The sequence below is a fragment of the Osmerus eperlanus genome, chromosome 17 (genome assembly GCF_963692335.1).
Source record: "Osmerus eperlanus chromosome 17, fOsmEpe2.1, whole genome shotgun sequence".
Lineage (NCBI taxonomy): Eukaryota > Metazoa > Chordata > Actinopteri > Osmeriformes > Osmeridae > Osmerus > Osmerus eperlanus.
Genome location: NC_085034.1, coordinates 2,803,281 through 2,822,062, shown reverse-complemented (window position 1 = coordinate 2,822,062; position 18,782 = coordinate 2,803,281). Strand labels below are relative to the sequence as shown.

Sequence of the window (18,782 nt, the reverse complement as noted above, 5' to 3'; positions counted from 1 at the left end):
CTCAGCCCTCCTTCCCCTCTGGGTCCAGGGACACTCAGCCCTCCTTCCCCTCTGGGTCCAGGGACACTCAGCCCTCCTTCCCCTCTGGGTCCAGGGACACTAAGCCCTCCTTCCCCTCTGGGTCCAGGGACACTCAGCCCTCCTTCCCCTCTGGGTCCATGGACACTCAGCCCTCCTTCCCCTCTGGGTCCAGGGACACTCAGCCCTCCTTCCCCTCTGGGTCCAGGGACACTCAGCCCTCCTTCCCCTCTGGGTCCAGGGACACTCAGTCCTCCTTCCCCTCTGGGTCCAGGGACACTCAGCCCTCCTTCCCCTCTGGGTCCAGGGACACTCAGCCCTCCTTCCCCTCTGGGTCCAGGGACACTCAGCCCTCCTTCCCCTCTGGGTCCAGGGACACTCAGCCCTCCTTCCCCTCTGGGTCCAGGGACACTCAGCCCTCCTTCCCCTCTGGGTCCAGGGACACTAAGCCCTCCTTCCCCTCTGGGTCCAGGGACACTCAGCCCTCCTTCCCCTCTGGGTCCAGGGACACTAAGCCCTCCTTCCCCTCTGGGTCCAGGAACACTCAGCCCTCCTTCCCCTCTGGGTCCAGGGACACTCAGCCCTCCTTCCCCTCTGGGTCCAGGGACACTCAGTCCTCCTTCCCCTCTGGGTCCAGGGACACTCAGCCCTCCTTCCCCTCTGGGTCCAGGGACACTCAGCCCTCATTCCCCTCTGGGTCCAGGGACACTCAGCCCTCCTTCCCCTCTGGGTCCAGGGACACTAAGCCCTCCTTCCCCTCTGGGTCCAGGGACACTCAGCCCTCCTTCCCCTCTGGGTCCAGGGACACTCAGCCCTCCTTCCCCTCTGGGTCCAGGGACACTCAGCTCTTCTGTCAGGCTTTTGCTCACTGTTGGAGATCACTTAGCTGAAAAGTTTTCCATGCACATCAAACGGAATGGGTTGATCAACAGGCTTCACCCTGGCTCTCACGCGTAATCATTCACAATACATACACAGATCAGCTTTGATGTGATTGGGCTATTTGATGTGCCGTGTGGAATCACTGACAAACAGGTTGGAATGAGAGAGGGGAAAGTTCCATAAAGTGTCAAAGTCAAAAGTATGCCCTGTCTGTCTATCTATCAGTCGCTCTCTCTCACACTCTGTCTTTCTCTGTCTCTCTCTCTCTCTCTCTCTCTCTCTCTCTCTCTCTCTCTCTCAGCCCCTTTCTTCCCTTTCTTTCCCAGACACACACACATACACACATTCTGTTATTTCTTAGTTTCTGTAAATAAATCATGAGACCCCATGCTAGGATGTTCTGCTACATGTGACTACACCAGTGACACAAATGCTTTGAGACCTGAGGCACGCAGACACCCAAACTGAACACACTGACACAAAGCTGGGCTGACCTGAGGAGGAGGCCCAGCAGGTGGTCCCTGTTCTGAGGAATTTTAAAATGCGTGTTGCATCAGGATCACTGACCTTTGGTGGATTGGTGTGAGCACTTCATGTCAACAAGGAAATTGTTAGTATGTAATTTTCCTGTCTCAACTATTAGTGTGCAGAAATCGTTTTGTACTGTATTGCACTGCGAGCCTTTGTATAAGTGTGAGTTGGTGTGATTGTGTGCATATGTGTGTGTGTGTGTGTGTGTGTGAGTGAGTTTGTGTGTGTAGGCAGGGAGGTAGTTTCATCCTTCCATTGTTCTCAGAACTCTCTTCTCTGCCCCCTAGTGTCCTCCCTGTCTCTCTTCTTCCCTCCTCACTTCACGTCCCCCCCCCCGGCCTGTCATCCCTACTCCTCCTTCCACTGTCTTGTCCCTCTCTTTCTCCCTCGTTTCCCCTGCCTGTACGTTTCCCGTGTTTCTCCCTTGTCTTCCCTGCAGCCCAGACTCAGTGACAGCCCCTCCCCCTCCTCCTCGCCTCTCCTGGAACCTGCAGACATGAGCCCAGGAAGACCTGCTCAAAGAGAGAGAGAGAGAGAGAGAGAGAGAGAGAGAGAGAGAGAGAGAGAGAGAGAGAGAGAGAGAGAGAGAGAGAGAGAGAGAGAGGGAGAGAGAGATGACAAAGGTTGAAAAAAGGATCAAGTGAGAGAGATAGCTGACAGTAGAGGGAGTGATGGAAACATTTTGCCCCATTGTGGGAGGGTGTTTGGGGGAAAAGAGAGATAGAGGGAGAGAGATCTGATTGAGAAAGTGAGAAAAGGATGCAGATCGAATGTAAAAGAAAAAGAGAGAGATAGTCAGTCAGGACTGTGGGGATATCAAACATCCTCAGGCTATTCCTCAACCCGAGTCCTCTCACAGAGAGGACACAACTTGTCTTTTATGTCATAAACTTGTGTTGCCTTTCAGATGGCGCTCAGACGTAGGTGTGCTGCTGGGGGATGATCAGGAATACAAATGCTCGGAGCCTTTGACTGGAAAAACAGGGGGATTATTGCACGAGCACAAGGTTGTTTCTAGTGAGGCACACTTCTTTTGACAAGGGCATTGGAGAGGGCAGGGGGCATGGGTGGAGCTGCAAAAATGGTGGCAAGACAAGGCACATCCCAGAACACACTTTAAACATTGCTGCTTTATATATACACATGTCTAATTTTAAGGATGGATGTGGACAGTATTATTTCAGCTGACCACATCATTAGAAAGGCAGTATTTTTTGAATTTCCTATCTGCATCTTATCAATTACACCTGGCAGTTCACCACACTAGCAGATTGTGCTTAAGACGATTAACTTGTGCGTTCGTGTGCATGTGTGTGTATAATTCAGTTACCCTCCCCTTGCGGACCCCCCCCCCCCCCCCCCACACACACACACACATCTCTTTCTCTGTGTCATGATGAGATTAATTGGGTTGATACACACACAAAGACCTAAACTGTGTTTTAGATTGAGGTTCAGGACACACTGCGGTGTAATGACTCATTCTTCCCCCTGCTCTGACTCACTGCTCTCAGCCCATCTCAGCACAGGACGTGCTCTTATATAAAAAGCATGGAGTGTAGCATGTGTGTTTCATGTCCCCTCTTCACATGTATTGAGGACAGACATGTTCCGGATTCTACTAGATCTGCCTTTTTGGATCCTCATTACAATATTTGAAATAATACATGATGAATTCTGATTATATGTTGCCTGCATATACAAATGTTATTTCCAATCACACTCAAGGACACATCCACTGGGAACATTTCCTGTGTTGTCTAATAAATTACCATAATTATAGAATGGAAATTGAATTTTATTTTCGTATGTTTATGAAGAGCCATTAGTTTAATATATACAGATTCTGACAGATAGTTAAAGATATAAAAACAGAGGATTCACCAAGTGTGTTTTGTCTTGGCTCAGGGTAGCTGATGTCTGGGGAATGAGAGTATAATGAGCCGTCTGCCGGTTTGCGCCAGGTTGTCCTTTCTTTAGGGCTTTAACCAAACACAGCCCCACCTGCGCAGATCTTAGACACACCGGCTGTGAACCCTCGTTGGAGATGGCTGAGTCTGTGTTTAAAGTGCAGTTGGAACTTTCTGACAACATGAAACAGCTAAGCTGTATTAAGCCTGCATGGCCATTATCACAGCCGGATATATAAGCATGACTGGTTTACAGTGGAAGACTTTATTCACTCAATCCATGCAGTAACTTTAACCTTTCCCATCAACCAACACCCATAAAAATCCATTCTCATCTTACAAACGTTTAAAATTCCAGACAAGCCCTTGTCAGCACACACTGGATCCACCCACGCAAAGTATATAGGTCTTACATTTGTATATCTATCAGCGATAGGGCAAAGGCAAGGTAACTTGGTAAAACAGAATAACTTTGACAGGTGTGGCAGTTTGAACAACAGTACAGCACTCTAATCCAGTCAGCACAGCTGTTGGATTTGACAGCTTCACATCCCTGCCTCACATCTTTCCTTTATGACAGCAGTAAAGATGTTTATAACTGTGAGATGCAGTCAGTGAATTCAACTGGCCTTCTGATGCCCTTCCCCCATTTTCTTCGAAGGCGCCGGAAAAGCCACAAAAGAAACGCCACTGGAATATCTAGCCAGTCCTTAAATAAAGGAGCCAGAGGCAGACGATAAATAATTCACTTAGTAAACGCAGGGCCTGCTGACACCTACACACATACAGTAACATTTACATTTTACAGACGCTCTTATCCAGAGCGACTTACAGTAAGTACAGGGACATTCCCCCCGAAGCAACTAGGGTGAAGTGCCTTGCCCAAGGACACAACGTCAATTGACACGGCCGGGAATCGAACTGGCAACCTTCAGATTACTAGCCCGACTCCCTCACCGCTCAGCCATCTGACTACCTTTTGTAGTAGGTAACACACACTATAATTTGATGCTCATTTTTCATTTAGGCTGGTGCTTTGTGCTTTGTGTCCTGCTGTAGGCAGGGTTTATGGACAGCTGGATCCTGCTGTTTACGGTGTGTGCAGTCATCAGGGGCAACCCTGAAGGGATGGTGATAGGATGCTAAACTTAAGAAACATAATGTTCGTGGAGGATTAACAAGAAGAAAGAAGGAACCTGAAACTGCCCCCGGTCTAAACTGGTGTTAACCGTCAACCTTCCAAACATCTGAATGACCCACCCCCAACCCACTAGTGAAGTGTGGTTATGTGTGGTACATGTTTTAATGTGTCTCTTTGTCTGAGGACAGGCTGTGTGTCTCTCTTCGACTCAGGTCGTAGGATTCTGACCCTTAGAGGCATCTGTTAGCAGAACAATGTGTTCGAACCTCTCTGGGGACCCAATCCGAGCTCTAGCGCTAATGGAAACAGATATCCATTTTATTTCCCGCACCACATACTCCCCTCTCTCTCCCTCATCATTATCCTCCTCGCTGGTAGAGACTCTCGGACAAAAGGGCTGGTTCGGCAGATGACTGACGGCTTCGTTTAGCCAACCAAACGCCGAATGCTTCGGGCACCGTGGTTGGAACTGTGACGCTATTGGCTGTCTCTCTAGAGAGTCGAGGTTGTTCTGATATTAACGACTGCTGAGGAGACAGCAGCGTGTCTATGTGCTCCGTATGACAGCTGATCGAGGTCGAGATGCGCCGTTAACAACCGTGGAGAAGGACAAGGGGGACAGAGAGAGGACTCTCCAACCGCTCTCGGTTAAGGACTTTTCGTTTTTCGACAAGTCTAAAGCTGCTGGTTGCCAGGAGGGAAAAACAAAACCTTTATCTCCAACTGCGTAAAAGCAAGAAGACTCTGATTGTTGGCTGGAGGTGTTGCGCTCTTTCTCGCTCCTCACCGGACCAGCTCACTATAAGGGAACAGCATAGGGAATACGTTAGCTCTCATTGGGAAAAAGCGACTTTTGCGGGTAAGTTTTCTAGATTGATGTCAGTACCATATATAGACCTGTTCGTGTCGAGCTGTTATTTTGTCACTCTAAATTAACGTTAATTTGAATGTTCTTTTTTTCAAGGGTCTTTACTCAGCATAGACCAGCCACCAGCCGTATAGCATTGTCTAGCAACGTAAAATAGCCAACATTAGGCAGGCTATTGTTCTAAACGTAAATATGTTAACATGTTTTTGTGACAGCGCTGTACCCTACTTGAATTTAATCTTCGAACCTGGATAGGGACGCATATGCGCAACTGTGCAAGATGCGCCTTTAAAGCAAAGTGGACTGCATACACACGGAGATGAGAAATACAAACATCATAGACTGGGATAGACTGATATGCGTTTTTCTGTCATAGTCCAGAAGCCGACGCTGTTTAGAGAACGCACACAGCGCACGTCTAGAAGAAAAAGAATGAAAGATTAGCTCTTTTCCCTCAATAACACCGCTCTTTTCCACTCCCTCTGCTCTCCGTTAAATCATCCTGTTGCAGTCAGAGTAGGCTTCTGGTTCACTGTACCTGCCACGAAAGCACGTCGAATAGCCTACTTGTGGGATTTCACATACACACCGACACACACACACACACTTTCATTGTGGTTTTGAATGTATTCTGCCAGCATAACGTAGGCGCGCTTGGCCGTTGAATAATTAGGCAAACGAGGCATTATACGTTGTGCAGTGCATAACACATTCAACACCACAGAGATAGGGATAAGGCTGTAAGGAGAAAGACCATAGTCTTGCTAGATCTTTCTACAGCTGGAAGTCTTAGCCCAGACCCCCACCCTCCCTGCACACACACACCACACACACACACACACACACACACACATCGCACAAACGCACACTCACACATATGTACATCTACGGTATACTAACACCCAGACAAAATAAATACACACATCCATGCCTGGTCACAGGCAGACGTCATGGTGAGAAAATGGCAGCCTGAAAACTCCATGTGACCATTTGAGAGCTTTAAGAGGAACGTAAAGCATACTGCTGTTCTGTCCTCTGTTCCCGGCTCTGCTTGGGATCAGCACTGGACCAGGCCGTCTTCCCCATGTAGCTTTTACCACTCACAACCCTGTTTACAACACTCCGACAGACACGAGAGGGTGACAGTCTTGTCTTGTTCTTGAATGACGAGCATCTTTTAAAGCTGGGCTTAGATACGACAGGCTCGGATGCTTCCAATATGGTTTGCATTGTTCTATTGTGTCGTTGTAGACCTCGCATTGGAATACTGGGAAGTTTCATGATGCAACAGACTATCTGGGAAGGCTTGTGCAGTGGCGCTTCGTCTGAGGCGGGTCAGATGGCTGAGCGGTCAGGGAGTCGGGCTATTAATCAGAAGGTTGCTGGTTCGATTCCCCACCCGTGCCAAATGACGTTGTGTCCTTGGGCAAGGCACGTCACCCTACTTGCCTCGGGGGGAATGTCCCTGTACTTACTGTAAGTCGCTCTGGATAAGAGCGTCTGCTAAATGACTAAATGTAGTCACTGCATGGCTTAGTCCTCAAGTAACCCTAAGTTAAAGCAGCTGTTTGTTCAGTACTTATTGGCCTTTCGCTCTGTCCCTCATCATGCGTCATCTAAAGTGAAGACAAAGGTGATGCAACCAAACACGCATCCCATTAAGGGTAGATCTAATTGAATCAATAAACATTTCTCCACAGCAAGGCTTACAGTATAATGTGTTCCTTTGTGAGTAGTCTAATCGATCCTGCATGCACTTTTATAAGTTAAACGGTCTTTGGAGCTTGGTTTCCTCCTAGATGGCTGTCTTGTCTAGAGGGATCTGCGTCCGTGGGAACTGTTCCTTAGATTTTCAAATGATGTCATCCTTTTTACGCGTGTGGCATTTGCGGCTTAGAGATGAGTGTGTTTGCTTACGCTGGAGAATGGAACGGGTTATCAGACGAAACTCACGAAACTCGATTCTACTTCTCCAAACCATTTCATTTTAGTTTGCATAATGGCAGTAACAAGCTTCTCCGTGGCATCGGCGGTTATACCTGAATGAGAGACTATGTGATAGGAGCTCAGGAACAGCCAAAGGGAAGAATCTGGCCCAGTCAAGCACAAACCCTCTGTGTGACTCCTGTTCCTGAACAGTTACCATCCAAGTATTCTTTACCTGGCTCTGGCATCGCTGATGTGTGTCTAATCGGGATGCACGGGTCAGTGGATGGATTCATCAACCAAGTCTTTCATACATCTTTCAGGGAGTCAGGTGGCTGAGCGGTTAAGGAATCGGGCTAGTAATCAGAAGGTTGCTGGTTCGATCCCCTGGCTCTGCCAAATGACGTTGTGTCCTTGGGCAAGGCACTTCACCCTACTTGCCTCGGGGGGGAATGTCCCTGTACTTACTGTAAGTCGCTCTGGATAAGAGCGTCTGCTAAATGACTACATGTAAATCCGATCAGAGGTAGTTTGTGAGTTTGTGTGATGGAGATCGGTGCTGAGGAGGCTTCTGTGAGGGAACACGTTGCAGAGCAGTGGACCCTCCAACCTGACCTGGTGAACACGTCAGAGGCCTGCTGCCCGGGTTCACCTGCTGTGTTCTCCATCTGTTCTGGGTTCACATTCATATGCTCTGAACAGCCCTCTGTACTGTACGGTAGAGCTTCTAGATCGGGGAGATGAACAAGGTGTTGATGCTGACACCAAGCCAGGTAGACCTTCTGCTGAAGAATGAGATGTACTGTCAAGATGTGTGGACACACTCATATCCTAGTTACGTTGGTTAGACTCGCTCGCCAGTTTATGCTATCCAGCAGCATCCACTAGATTTTCAGTGATATTGTTTATAGGAGGTGGTCGCGAGTCGAAGGGAGATTGAAACCGTTAGTGATTACAGGAAACCTGCTATACACACATATAGTGCACACACACACACACATACACACACAGACACGCGCACACACACACATATAGACACACACCGTATTACACTTCAATCAAAAATCTATGAAATAAAAATGAGCCCCAGGCCAACCCTTGTTCCATGGTCATGTAGGCCTTTCCCCGCGACCTGCCTCAGCTCTACACGGATTACTGAAAACAATTGGAGAGAGACACGGCATTATCAGACCCATGAAATTATAATAAAGAGATCCGTGTTCCCGGTAAATGTTTTCAGTCGCATATAAGGATTGATTGTGTCAGTTGGGGGGGAGCGTGTATCTGCAGGCATGTGGCCCCTTGACCAGTCATATATTATTCATCCAGATAGCAGGACGTCTGTCTCCCAGCCTGCACACCAAACACATCTGCACCTGCTCATTCAATTTGGCTGTGACTTTGAAGGATATCTCTCCTCCTCCCCCTCCCTCTGCCTCTGCCGAACAGCTACAGGAGGCATTATGCAGATGCCTTTAAGTATGTGTGTGTCTACGTGTGTGTGTGAGTTTGTGACTACAGTATGTGCGTGTGAGGGTATGCATGAGAGAGAGAGAGAGAGAGAGAGAGAGAGAGAGAGAGAGAGAGAGAGAGAGAGAGAAGAGAGAGAGAGAGAGAGAGAGAGATAGAGAGAGAGAGAGAGAGAGAGGAAGAGAGAAAGAGGGAGAGAAATAAAGGGAAAGAAGAGAGGGTGGTGGGAGGAAGATTGTGTCAGAGGAGAAATAGATGTTTGCATGTTCGCCATGTCTTTGACCCTATCAAAAGCTGCCTTAAAATCTGAGATGCAAACAGCATAATGCACTCGCATGCATATGCATGTATTCTTGTGTGTGTGTTGCATAGTGTTTATGTCAAACATTATAGTGTTTTTTTATGCATGCCTGCACGGTAAGCCATGTTGGCGAACCTTCAACTGTGTGTGAATTCATGTTTGCTCCCCTTTACTTAACCCAAGGCCACACAGAGACTGGAGAGAGCTTAGGCCAGGCCTGGGGTGATGGCGTGGGGTGGTGTCCTGGGGTGGTGGCCTGGGGGGGGATGGCGTGGGGTGGTGGCCTGGGGTGGAGGCCTGGGGTGGAGGCCTGGGGGGGGGTGGCGTGGTGGCCTGGGGTGGTGGCCTGGGGGGGGTGGCGTGGTGGCCTGGGGTGGAGGCCTGGGGGGGGGTGGCGTGGTGGCCTGGGGTGGTGGCCTGGGGGGGGTTGGCGTGGGGTGGTGGCCTGGGGTGGTGGCCTGGGGGGGTGGCGTAGTTCATTTGTAATATTGATTGTGCATTAACAGTTGACTCTGGGCTGATCTACGGCCATGCAAGAGCAGGTGTAAAGGGGAAACGTTTCCGCTTGCCACGCACCCTACCTCATTATACACGCTGCGTAGTGGCTGCTGTTTAATGGACTCTGGTCCTACCTTGAAGAAAGTGTAATGGTAAATCAATGAGGTGAAGGGCAGGGGGAGGTACACTGGCCCCCTCACTCTGGCACCACCCACCCAGGAGCTGATGCAGCGCTCTGACAGGGGGGTGGGGGTGGAGGGGGGTGGAGGGGGGTGCAGGTTGGCAGCTGGAAGCTTGGAGCCAGACAAGCTAGTGGTCTGACAGGCAGGCAGGCTGGTTCTGTAGGCTGGTGGGCTGACAGACAGGCAGGCAGGCAGGCTGGTTCTGTAGGCTGGTGGGCTGACAGACAGGCAGGTAGGTAGACAGACAGGTAGGTCTCATCTCTGGTTGACGTATGTGTTAATACAGGGTGTTCTATGAGAAGAGAGGAATAGGAGGAGATGAGTCCTCCACACTGTTTAGATCTACACAGAATGAAAAAAGAGAGAGCATGATGAGAAGGAATGGGTTTCATAAAATAAAGAGAGAGGAAGTGGAGAGAGAGAGAGAGAGAGAGAGAGAGAGAGAGAGAGAGAGAGAGAGAGAGAGAGAGAGAGAGGGGAGAGTCAGAGAAGAGAGGAGAAGACCTTTCAGACCTACCAAATGGATCAAAATTCCCCGTGAACCATTTGAACAACACACAAGGCCAATTCTCCTGAAAGAAGAGGCAATTCTCCCGCTGCCCTGCTTTCCACTTTACTGTGACCTTTGTGTCTCCCCAGCAGACCTAGCCTGTGCTTTGTAAGGTCTACCATTCTGCAGGATGGAGCAGCAGTCCGGGTCACCAGCTGAAACCTTACAGACTACTTAATCACCGCCCTGAGGCACAATACTGTACCATATGGCCCAGCTGTATTCTGCACCCACCCTCCCCACTCTCCCACCGCCCCCCCTTAACAGAAAACGTTTTGTTCCTCATGTGAAAATGTCAATTTTTACATAACCTCTAAAGTGGTTAGGGAGGCATGACCATCTACTGAACCAGTATCATCGTTTGCCTCTCTTTTCCACTCGACCCCCGCATCCCCCCCCCCCCCCCCCCCCCCACCCTGTGACCAGGGATTTAACGTCCACTCCAGACCTGCAGCTTCTAAACCAACAGAGCCGGCTGGTCTGAGAGTTACCGCCTCACTGTCACACTTCTCTGCAGCTGGCTGACCCTCTCTGCACACACATTAATACACCAGCTTTCACATCCTCATATCTCACCGTTCCAATTATACACAATACACAGCCTGTGGATGTGAGCGAGTTAGATTTTGTGTGAGTGTCAGTGTGTGTGTGTGTGTGTGTGTGTGTGTGTGTGTGTGTGTGTGTGTGTGTGAGTTCGCCTCTGTTAAAACCCAGCTTCTGGTTCGGCAGTTTAATACAGTCTTGTGGTGCACAAGAGACCTGAGTTTGAATGCTATAGGTCACTCTCTAACAGTACAAGCAGTATCCCCAACAGTATCTGGTTCCACATCTCGCTCTCTGCCATTTCAAACTGTGCTGCATCGTCTCACTGATTAACAGCATCCATCTAGCTGTGATTGCATTTACCCTGTGGATTGCCTATATCTCTCTTTGTCCAGGCGACACCAGGCCAAATGCTAGTTATTGTCACTTACTGTAATGCCAACAGACCACACTCTGCCGACGGTTTCCTTTCTCCCATTTTGATCTTCCTACTATACAGAGTTTTCTAGTTTTCAGCTCAGCTGTATTTGGGTAATGGTTGATTCTCCTCTTTTATCTCCTGGCTGAGGTTTTTAAAGCAGACTATTAATTCTTCCTTCATGTGACAGAGGTTAATATGCCGGTATTGATACCAAAGCACGTCCTCTGGCCAGTAATTTTATCTAGCCCGCCTCCCCCTTCCATCTTCTCTTACTGGTCTATGTTCAGTGGTAATTGAACAAATGATTTGGCGAAGGTACTCTGGTGGGAGATGTGAAGTTTCACAGTGTGAACACGTTAGGTTAGTCTTTAGTGCTGATGGAACTGGATCTATGCTAGGTCCTGAACATAGGGGATGTATGCACTGAACCGATGTGCTGTAGGCTACTTCTCTATACAATACCTTACCCTGAACGCCACACATACCTTTAAATGGCTTGAACTCATTACTCTTATATGTTAATTCCTGTATTTTAAATATGAATCGTGTGATATGCCATTTTTAAGAGTTTATATGCTATCAAAGCCATGTAGACCCTCACTGAGGTATTAGAACCGTTTATGGGTCGTGCTATCGCCATGCTGTGACAATAGAGACATGGACCAATGGTCTCTGAAAGATGTTAGCCTATCCAAATAGGAAGTTCCATTAGCATTTTTGCCGGCTCAGGGAACTTGTATTATCCCTTAGCTCCTGTCCTCCTGCTCACTCTCATCCCATAATTAAACTGTGGATTCACCCTGTTCTCACCGTAACACAGGGGCCTTGGGCGATCTAACACTTCAGCCTCACAAGGTGCCACATCCAGTTTGGCTGGCTCAGTGGGCTCAGTGTCAGCGGACGAATACCCCACAATGTCCTCCCGGACAAAACCAGTCCAGCTCGGAGAATGCAGGATTATGAATTAAACATGGTGAAAAAGGACGTGCCCTACGTGTTTCTGAATGAGCACGGCAATAAATCTAAGATCTAGTGTTAAAGCTTGGTTGTGTAAGACGTAGATCCAACAGATATTGGCCAGAATGAGGGCTGTTTTGTTCTGCCGTAGGAATGTGTCGAGTATCAGTGTTATACAGTGACATGTAACCTTGTTTAGTAGAAGGCAATGATGGTAGTATATCCATATTTAATTACATCAACTTTAGAGATCTAGAACACTATCTGCAGGTGTGAAGACAGTGTATTCGCAGACACAGTTAAGTACATCCTGTTGTTAATATAAGTGGATTGAACAGTCCGGGAATATTAGGAGCCGTGTTAACTCTACCACAAACAAATGGTAACTTTCCATTTTCATTAATCAAGTCTGGATTTACATAACCACAGTTTATTCACTTAAGAATAGGCAATCAACACTAGGAAGCAGCATAAACATGGCTTTGTCTCATCTTATTACAATGCTGATGTAATCACCCAGCACATCATATTAGCATGGCTCTGGCAGGAAAACAATGAATTAATCGTAAGTAATGAAAGTATGAATCACGTCCTAAACCTGTGTAACACCTCTGAAGTGAATTGGTTCTTTAATTCGTTTGTTCAAGATCCTGGCTGAATCTGGAGGTACATGCACTAAAAATGTGCTTTCAGAAAGCAGCAGCTTTTCAATTATAGAACCTTTCTTTTTCTCATACTCGCTGCAATAGGCCTATACATTTGTTCACCGCGTCAAAAGGTATTGATCACATAAGAGATATTGATCACTGACATGAAGTCATGCCCAAAGATTGTTTCCATTTAAACTATTAGCAGGAGAGGTAGATTGGAAAACAGCATAGAATGCAGGCCCTAGGGACACAAAATGGCTGCCTACCATGATTGATGTTGGAGCGGGAGGCAATAAGAGTTAACCTGAGCACATTAGGGTGTGTGTAACTGTGATTGCTAAACACAGAAGCCAAAGTGTGCCTGGTTGAGGATCTGAACCGGGCAAACTGAATAACAGTGCTAAGCTCGCTTTCTAGAACAGAGATTAAACTGCAGTGCCCTATAATGAGGAGAGTCTGAGGGGAGGGACAGAAAGAGAGAGAGAGATGGAGAGAGAGAGGCAGGAAGAGGCTGCGGGAGGGGGGAAAGAGAGAGAGAGATGGAGAGAGAGAGGCAGGAAGAGGCTGCGGGAGGGGGGAAAGAGGCTAACCACGTTTATCAGAATGCTCTGGGTGTTTCGGCTTATTATTAAAGTGCCAGGTGCTTTGAAAAATAACACCCCCACCTCCTACTCTCCTGTTAGCTCTCCTCCCCAGCCTCCTTACATCCTCCACCGCTCTCTCTCCCTTTTTTTTCCTCCCTCGCTCCTTCCTCAGCCTCAATGCATGCCTCATCTCTAAGCACCCCCCCCTTTCCCTTCCTTCTGTCAGGGGCTTGAGGAATGAACTCTTGGCCTAGTGTTGCTAGTGGACCAGACTGCAGTGTTTCTGCTGCATGCTCACTTTTTCATCTCACTCTCTGGCTGCTCGAGTGGAAACGGAGAGGGTGATGGAACGAACCAGTCGCTTCAGCTTGCTCTCTTTCTTATCCCTCTCTTTTTTATCCATCACCTCTCCCCCTCGCCCGCCCACCCCTCCTTCCCTCACTCCCTTTTCTTGTTTTTCCTCCCACCTTTCAGTCTCTCTTCTTTTTCATCTGTCGGTTCTGGTGTTTGTCGTTGCGCTGTGCAGCCCAGGTTGAGGCAATCGCCATCACACCCATCCGTTCAGTAAAAGGTTGTTATGTGTGACAAATGACACTGCTGGCTGACTGTGGAAAAATAGCAAACAAACACCATGCTACATGGAACCTTCACATTGTGCACATTCACCGAGGGAGGAGTTGATGAACAAGTTGGGATGAACACCCACACACCAGGTTTTCCGGTGTATATTGTACTCTACAGTATGTTTATTTTGCACTGATTGGTTGCCCATTTCATCTTGGTGAAGGCCATCTAAACTTTGAGGAGTTTTGACCCTTGAGCCATATGCTTAACCCGTTAAGGAGTAGCGTCACACATATGTGATTCTGAACATTCCAACCGACTATTTTCCGATAGACAAAAACTATATGACAAACGCTATAGTATGGCTTCAAAATGTACAATTAGGAGGCTAACAAGTAACACTAGCAGGTAGTAGCATTGCTACGAGTATTATGCTAGGTTGCTAGGTAACGGAAGCTAACTAAAACTAGCTAGCTTCCGTTTTGGAAAAATAACTCACTCCTTAAAAGGTTAAAGCCAAAATAGCTGCCATTTATGAGTTTAATAAGACATCTATTTAAGTCCAAATGTACTCATCCCCTAATGTCAGTTTAATACCAGGCATGTCCCAGGAGGTACCCTATAAGGTCAATCAGATATAAATCCAGGGTGGTTTCTTGAAGGCTCTGCAATATAAATGTCAACATGCGTCAGTATGCCCATAACAAATGTCAATAGACCTAAATCCCTTCTGCCCTTTTATCCACGTAATATTTTCCTATTTTCATCACGTCACGTTTTTTTTCCTGCTGTGTTTTGCAGATGGGAATGGATCGGCATGGCGACGCTGGACGATGGCCGTCTGTTTGCTGAGCTGGACGTGACTTCCTGAAGAGCCCTTATCATCGCTCCGGGTCAGCTTGACCGCAGTTTGACCGCAGCCTCTGGAGGAATCGCTGACGGTGGTCACCGCCTGAAGGGCCTTACTTTGAGGATTCTTCTCCCGTAAAGGCACAGCTCCCTGGGAAGCCCACACAAGTGGGGCGGGAGGGGGGAAAGTCAATACCCTCAGCCACGACAAATGATTCATTATTTGTGAAGTTATACAGCTGAGCCAACTTATTCTACAAGGACCAATTATTTACTGGAGGTCTCTGGCCAATATGAAGGCCGTGCGGTTTGTGGAGGGGTTGTGTGTGTGGCTGGCCATGGCCTCCTCTGTGCTGGGCTCTGAGGAGAGGCAGGACTGCCCCGAGCTATGTGTGTGTGAGACCAGGCCCTGGTTCTCCCCCAACTCCATCTACATGGAAGCCCCCACCATCGACTGTAATGATTTGGGACTTTTCTCTCTGCCGGCGAGATTACCTGCCGACACACAGGTGCTGCTCTTGCAGACCAACAACATCGCTAAGATCGAGAAACCCCTGGATTACCTGGCCAACGTCACAGAGATTGACTTGTCCCAAAACAACCTGTCGTCCGTGCGGGACGTCCAGCTGGGGCTGATGCCTCAGCTGCAGTCCCTCCACCTGGAGGAGAACTGGATCAAAGAGCTGCCAGACAGCTGCCTGGCCCATCTGGCTGGCCTGCAGGAACTCTACCTCAACCACAACCTCCTCTCCTTCATCTCCGCCACGGCCTTCCAGGGCCTCCGCAAACTGCTGCGTCTGCACCTCAACTCCAACAGGCTGCAGGTGATCGACAGAGCCTGGTTCGAGGCCACGCCTGGCCTGGAGATCCTGATGATTGGGGAGAACCCTGTGGTCTCCATCCAGGACCTGAATTTCAACCCCCTCAGTAATCTCCGCAGCCTGGTGCTGACCAGGATGAACCTGTCCCAACTGTCTGATGATGCTCTGGCTGGCCTCGACAACCTGGAGAGTATCTCCTTCTACGATAACACGTTCCCCGAGGTTCCTCACGCCTCCCTGAGGAAACTTAAGAACCTCAAATTCCTGGACCTGAACAAGAACCCCATTGGGAGGATCCAGCGGGGCGACTTTGTTGACATGTTCCACCTGAAGGAGCTCGGGATCAACAGCATGCCAGAGCTGGTGTCCATCGACAGCTTTGCCCTGAGCAACCTTCCCGAGCTCACCAAGATAGAAGCGACCAACAACCCCAAGCTCTCTTACATCCACCCCAATGCCTTCTACAAGCTGCCCAGACTGGAGACGCTCATGCTGAACGGGAACGCCCTCAGCGCTCTGCACAGGATCACGGTGGAATCCCTGCCCAACCTGCGGGAAGTCAGCATGCACAGCAATCCCATCCGCTGCGACTGCGTGGTGCGCTGGATGAACATGAACAAGACCAGCCTGCGCTTCATGGAGCCCGACTCCCTGTTCTGCGTGGAGCCTCCGGAGTACGAGGGGCAGCACGTCAGGCAGGTCCACTTCCGAGAGATGATGGAGATCTGCCTTCCCCTCATCTCCCCGGAGAGCATGCCTGGACACATCAGCGCCGAAACAGGCAGTTCCGTCTCTCTCCACTGCAGAGCCTTCGCAGAACCGGAACCAGAGATCTACTGGATCACTCCGTTCGGAACCCGGATTCTGCCTAACACCGTTTCTGATACATTTTACATGCACCCAGAAGGAACCTTTGACATCTATGACATCACTGAGGCAGAGGCGGGGCTGTACACCTGCGTGGCCCACAACCTTGTGGGGGCGGACCTGAGGTCTGTCTCCGTGGAGGTAAACGGCTATTTCCCACAGCCCATCAACGGATCTCTCAAGGTCAACATCCAATCAGTGGACACCAACTCGGTCCAGGTGTCCTGGAAGGCATCCCGTGGCAGCATGGCGCCCAACATCAAGTGGTACGTCGCCACAGACGCCAACCAGCCAACCATGGCCTTCACCGCCCGTGTCCCCTCTGACATCACCGTCTATAATCTCACCCACCTGAGCCCGGCCACACAGTACAAGGTGTGCGTGGACGTGCGTAGCATCCACTACCAGCACGACACCAAGTGTGTCAACGTGACCACCAAGGGGCTGGAGCTGGCGGTGCAGGCCTCGGAGCGCTGGGACACGGCGGTGGTGGCGGTGTTCGGCGTGCTGCTGACGGTGGTTTGCGTGGCCTGCCTGCTGGTCTACGTGTCCCTGAGGAGCCACCACCTCTACGGAGATGCGAGGAAGTGTCCCTCCAAGCTCTCCCTGACGTCTGAGGATGCCAAACTGTCCCCTCCCTTCTTCACCAGACTGCGGGTCTCTGGGAGAGGGCTGCCCAGAGCTGTAGAGGTGAAAGCCACAGTCGTAAACGTATCCGACAACGCCTTTTAATAACCCCGCTCCCCCCCCTCCTGTGGAGAAACACGCGCCAACCACAGAGAAACAGACAAGGCCATTCAGAAAAAGGGAAAACCTGCAGGACTCTGTTTAACATGTGCATCCTGTATGCCTTGACTGTAACATTCTGGGATAATTATGCTACATCATTGGATTGGGAAGGAGAGGCGTTTGGAGGCAGGCCATTCACTCTCCCAGCTAGAACCTAGTCTGTCAGGTGCTGCTGCCTCGTAGCAGCCGCATCAAGTTAAATTCACCAGGCTAAAAACACACTCGTGGACATACCCCCTGGGTCATAAACAGAGAAGTACATCATTAAAAAGATGGTGAAAATGACGGCGATGAGCATGAGGTTGAAGATGATGATGGTATCGACGATGAAGAGGGGTGAGGAGGACTACAAAGAAAGCGATGATGAAGGTGTTCTCTCTTTGTTATTGACTGTTAAATGTGTTGAGAGTAGTGGAACTGTCCTTGTGGTCCTAAGCAATACCGTCTGTGCAGTTCAACATTCATAGACGAGATAGAGGTGACACCTGTCCAAGCAGGGAGCAAGTCTACTGTAGTAGGATAGACAATAACAGTGAGCTATGGTGTATAACTTTTGATGAAATATACCCCTCTCCCCCCTTTTCTATTTAAAGCAGAGATGATTTTATTGTTATATTCTTTATATGTAACAGAACCTGTCTGCATAATACATGGGCAGTATAGACTGGTGGCAACTAAGAAAAGATACAGTTAATTCTTGTGAGATCAAGTTCACGAAAGCAAAAGTAAATACAATTCAACTACAGCTCAGTATCTCAAGAGGGCATTTAAGAATATGTTGTTGTTTTTTTGAGTTCTCGAGGAGGCAGAGCTTGAGGGACGAGATGGGAGTATGATTGACAGAAGTTTGACAGACCCACGTAAATGTTGGATTGATTTTTTGTGCGGATGGGTAGAGTGCTGTCCTTTGTGGCATCTCGCTGAGAGGAAGGGGGAGGGGCCATGGGTCTATTCAGCCTCGGTAAGTGCCTACATAAACGACTTCAGAGAACAGGAGAGCTTCGGCAGAATCACCACATACGAACCGCAGAACACAGCCATGTCATAACTACAGAGTCACAGGCTAAACCAGTACTTTTAGTGGAAATATATTTGCAGTATTTTTAGCATAAACATAAAAAAAACATGACGTTCTTGCTTTGGGTGTTAAAGTTAAAAGCCATTTTTATATTGACTGTACTATCTGTGATAAGTGGGCACAATGAAATAAATAACAACGTGCTGAATAAAAAAAAGAAAGAAATAAATGTCATGTTTTTTGTAATAAGGAGTCGGCAGTATTTTCTCTGTTCTTCTTACCCTTTGCTGTTGGAATTATAACCACTGGTTTGATTATAGCTTCGGATGTATCTAGTGATTGCTCTACCTAGGAAATTATGTACCATTTCCTGTTAACCCCCAGTATTGGTGACCTTTACAGTTCAAGGACGTTCACTCAGTTGTGAACAACCACCTCGCTG

At 48.7% G+C, this 18,782-nt stretch overlaps 1 protein-coding gene across 2 annotated transcripts; it reads left to right on the top strand.

The window, feature by feature from the left end:
* The first annotated feature begins 5,000 nt into the window (after positions 1–5,000).
* On the top strand, positions 5,001–18,557 carry LOC134037603 (leucine-rich repeat neuronal protein 3). 2 transcript variants are annotated; one of them, XM_062482998.1, is made up of 2 exons: positions 5,001–5,341; positions 14,798–18,557. In XM_062482998.1, the coding sequence occupies exon 2, from the start codon at positions 15,139–15,141 to the stop codon at positions 17,263–17,265; it is 2,127 nt and encodes a 708-aa protein (XP_062338982.1). In that variant the 5' UTR covers positions 5,001–5,341; positions 14,798–15,138; the 3' UTR covers positions 17,266–18,557. The 2 variants fall into 2 exon arrangements, with proteins under 2 accessions (XP_062338982.1, XP_062338983.1); XM_062482999.1 differs by lacking the exon at positions 5,001–5,341 and having other exon boundaries at positions 15,142–15,188; positions 15,280–18,557.
* The last annotated feature ends 225 nt before the right edge of the window (positions 18,558–18,782 follow it).

Coding starts and splice junctions, on each gene's coding strand:
- LOC134037603 (XM_062482998.1), top strand. CDS start 15,139: ATGAAGGCCGTGCGGTTTGTGGAGGGGTTGTGTGTGTGGCTGGCCATG.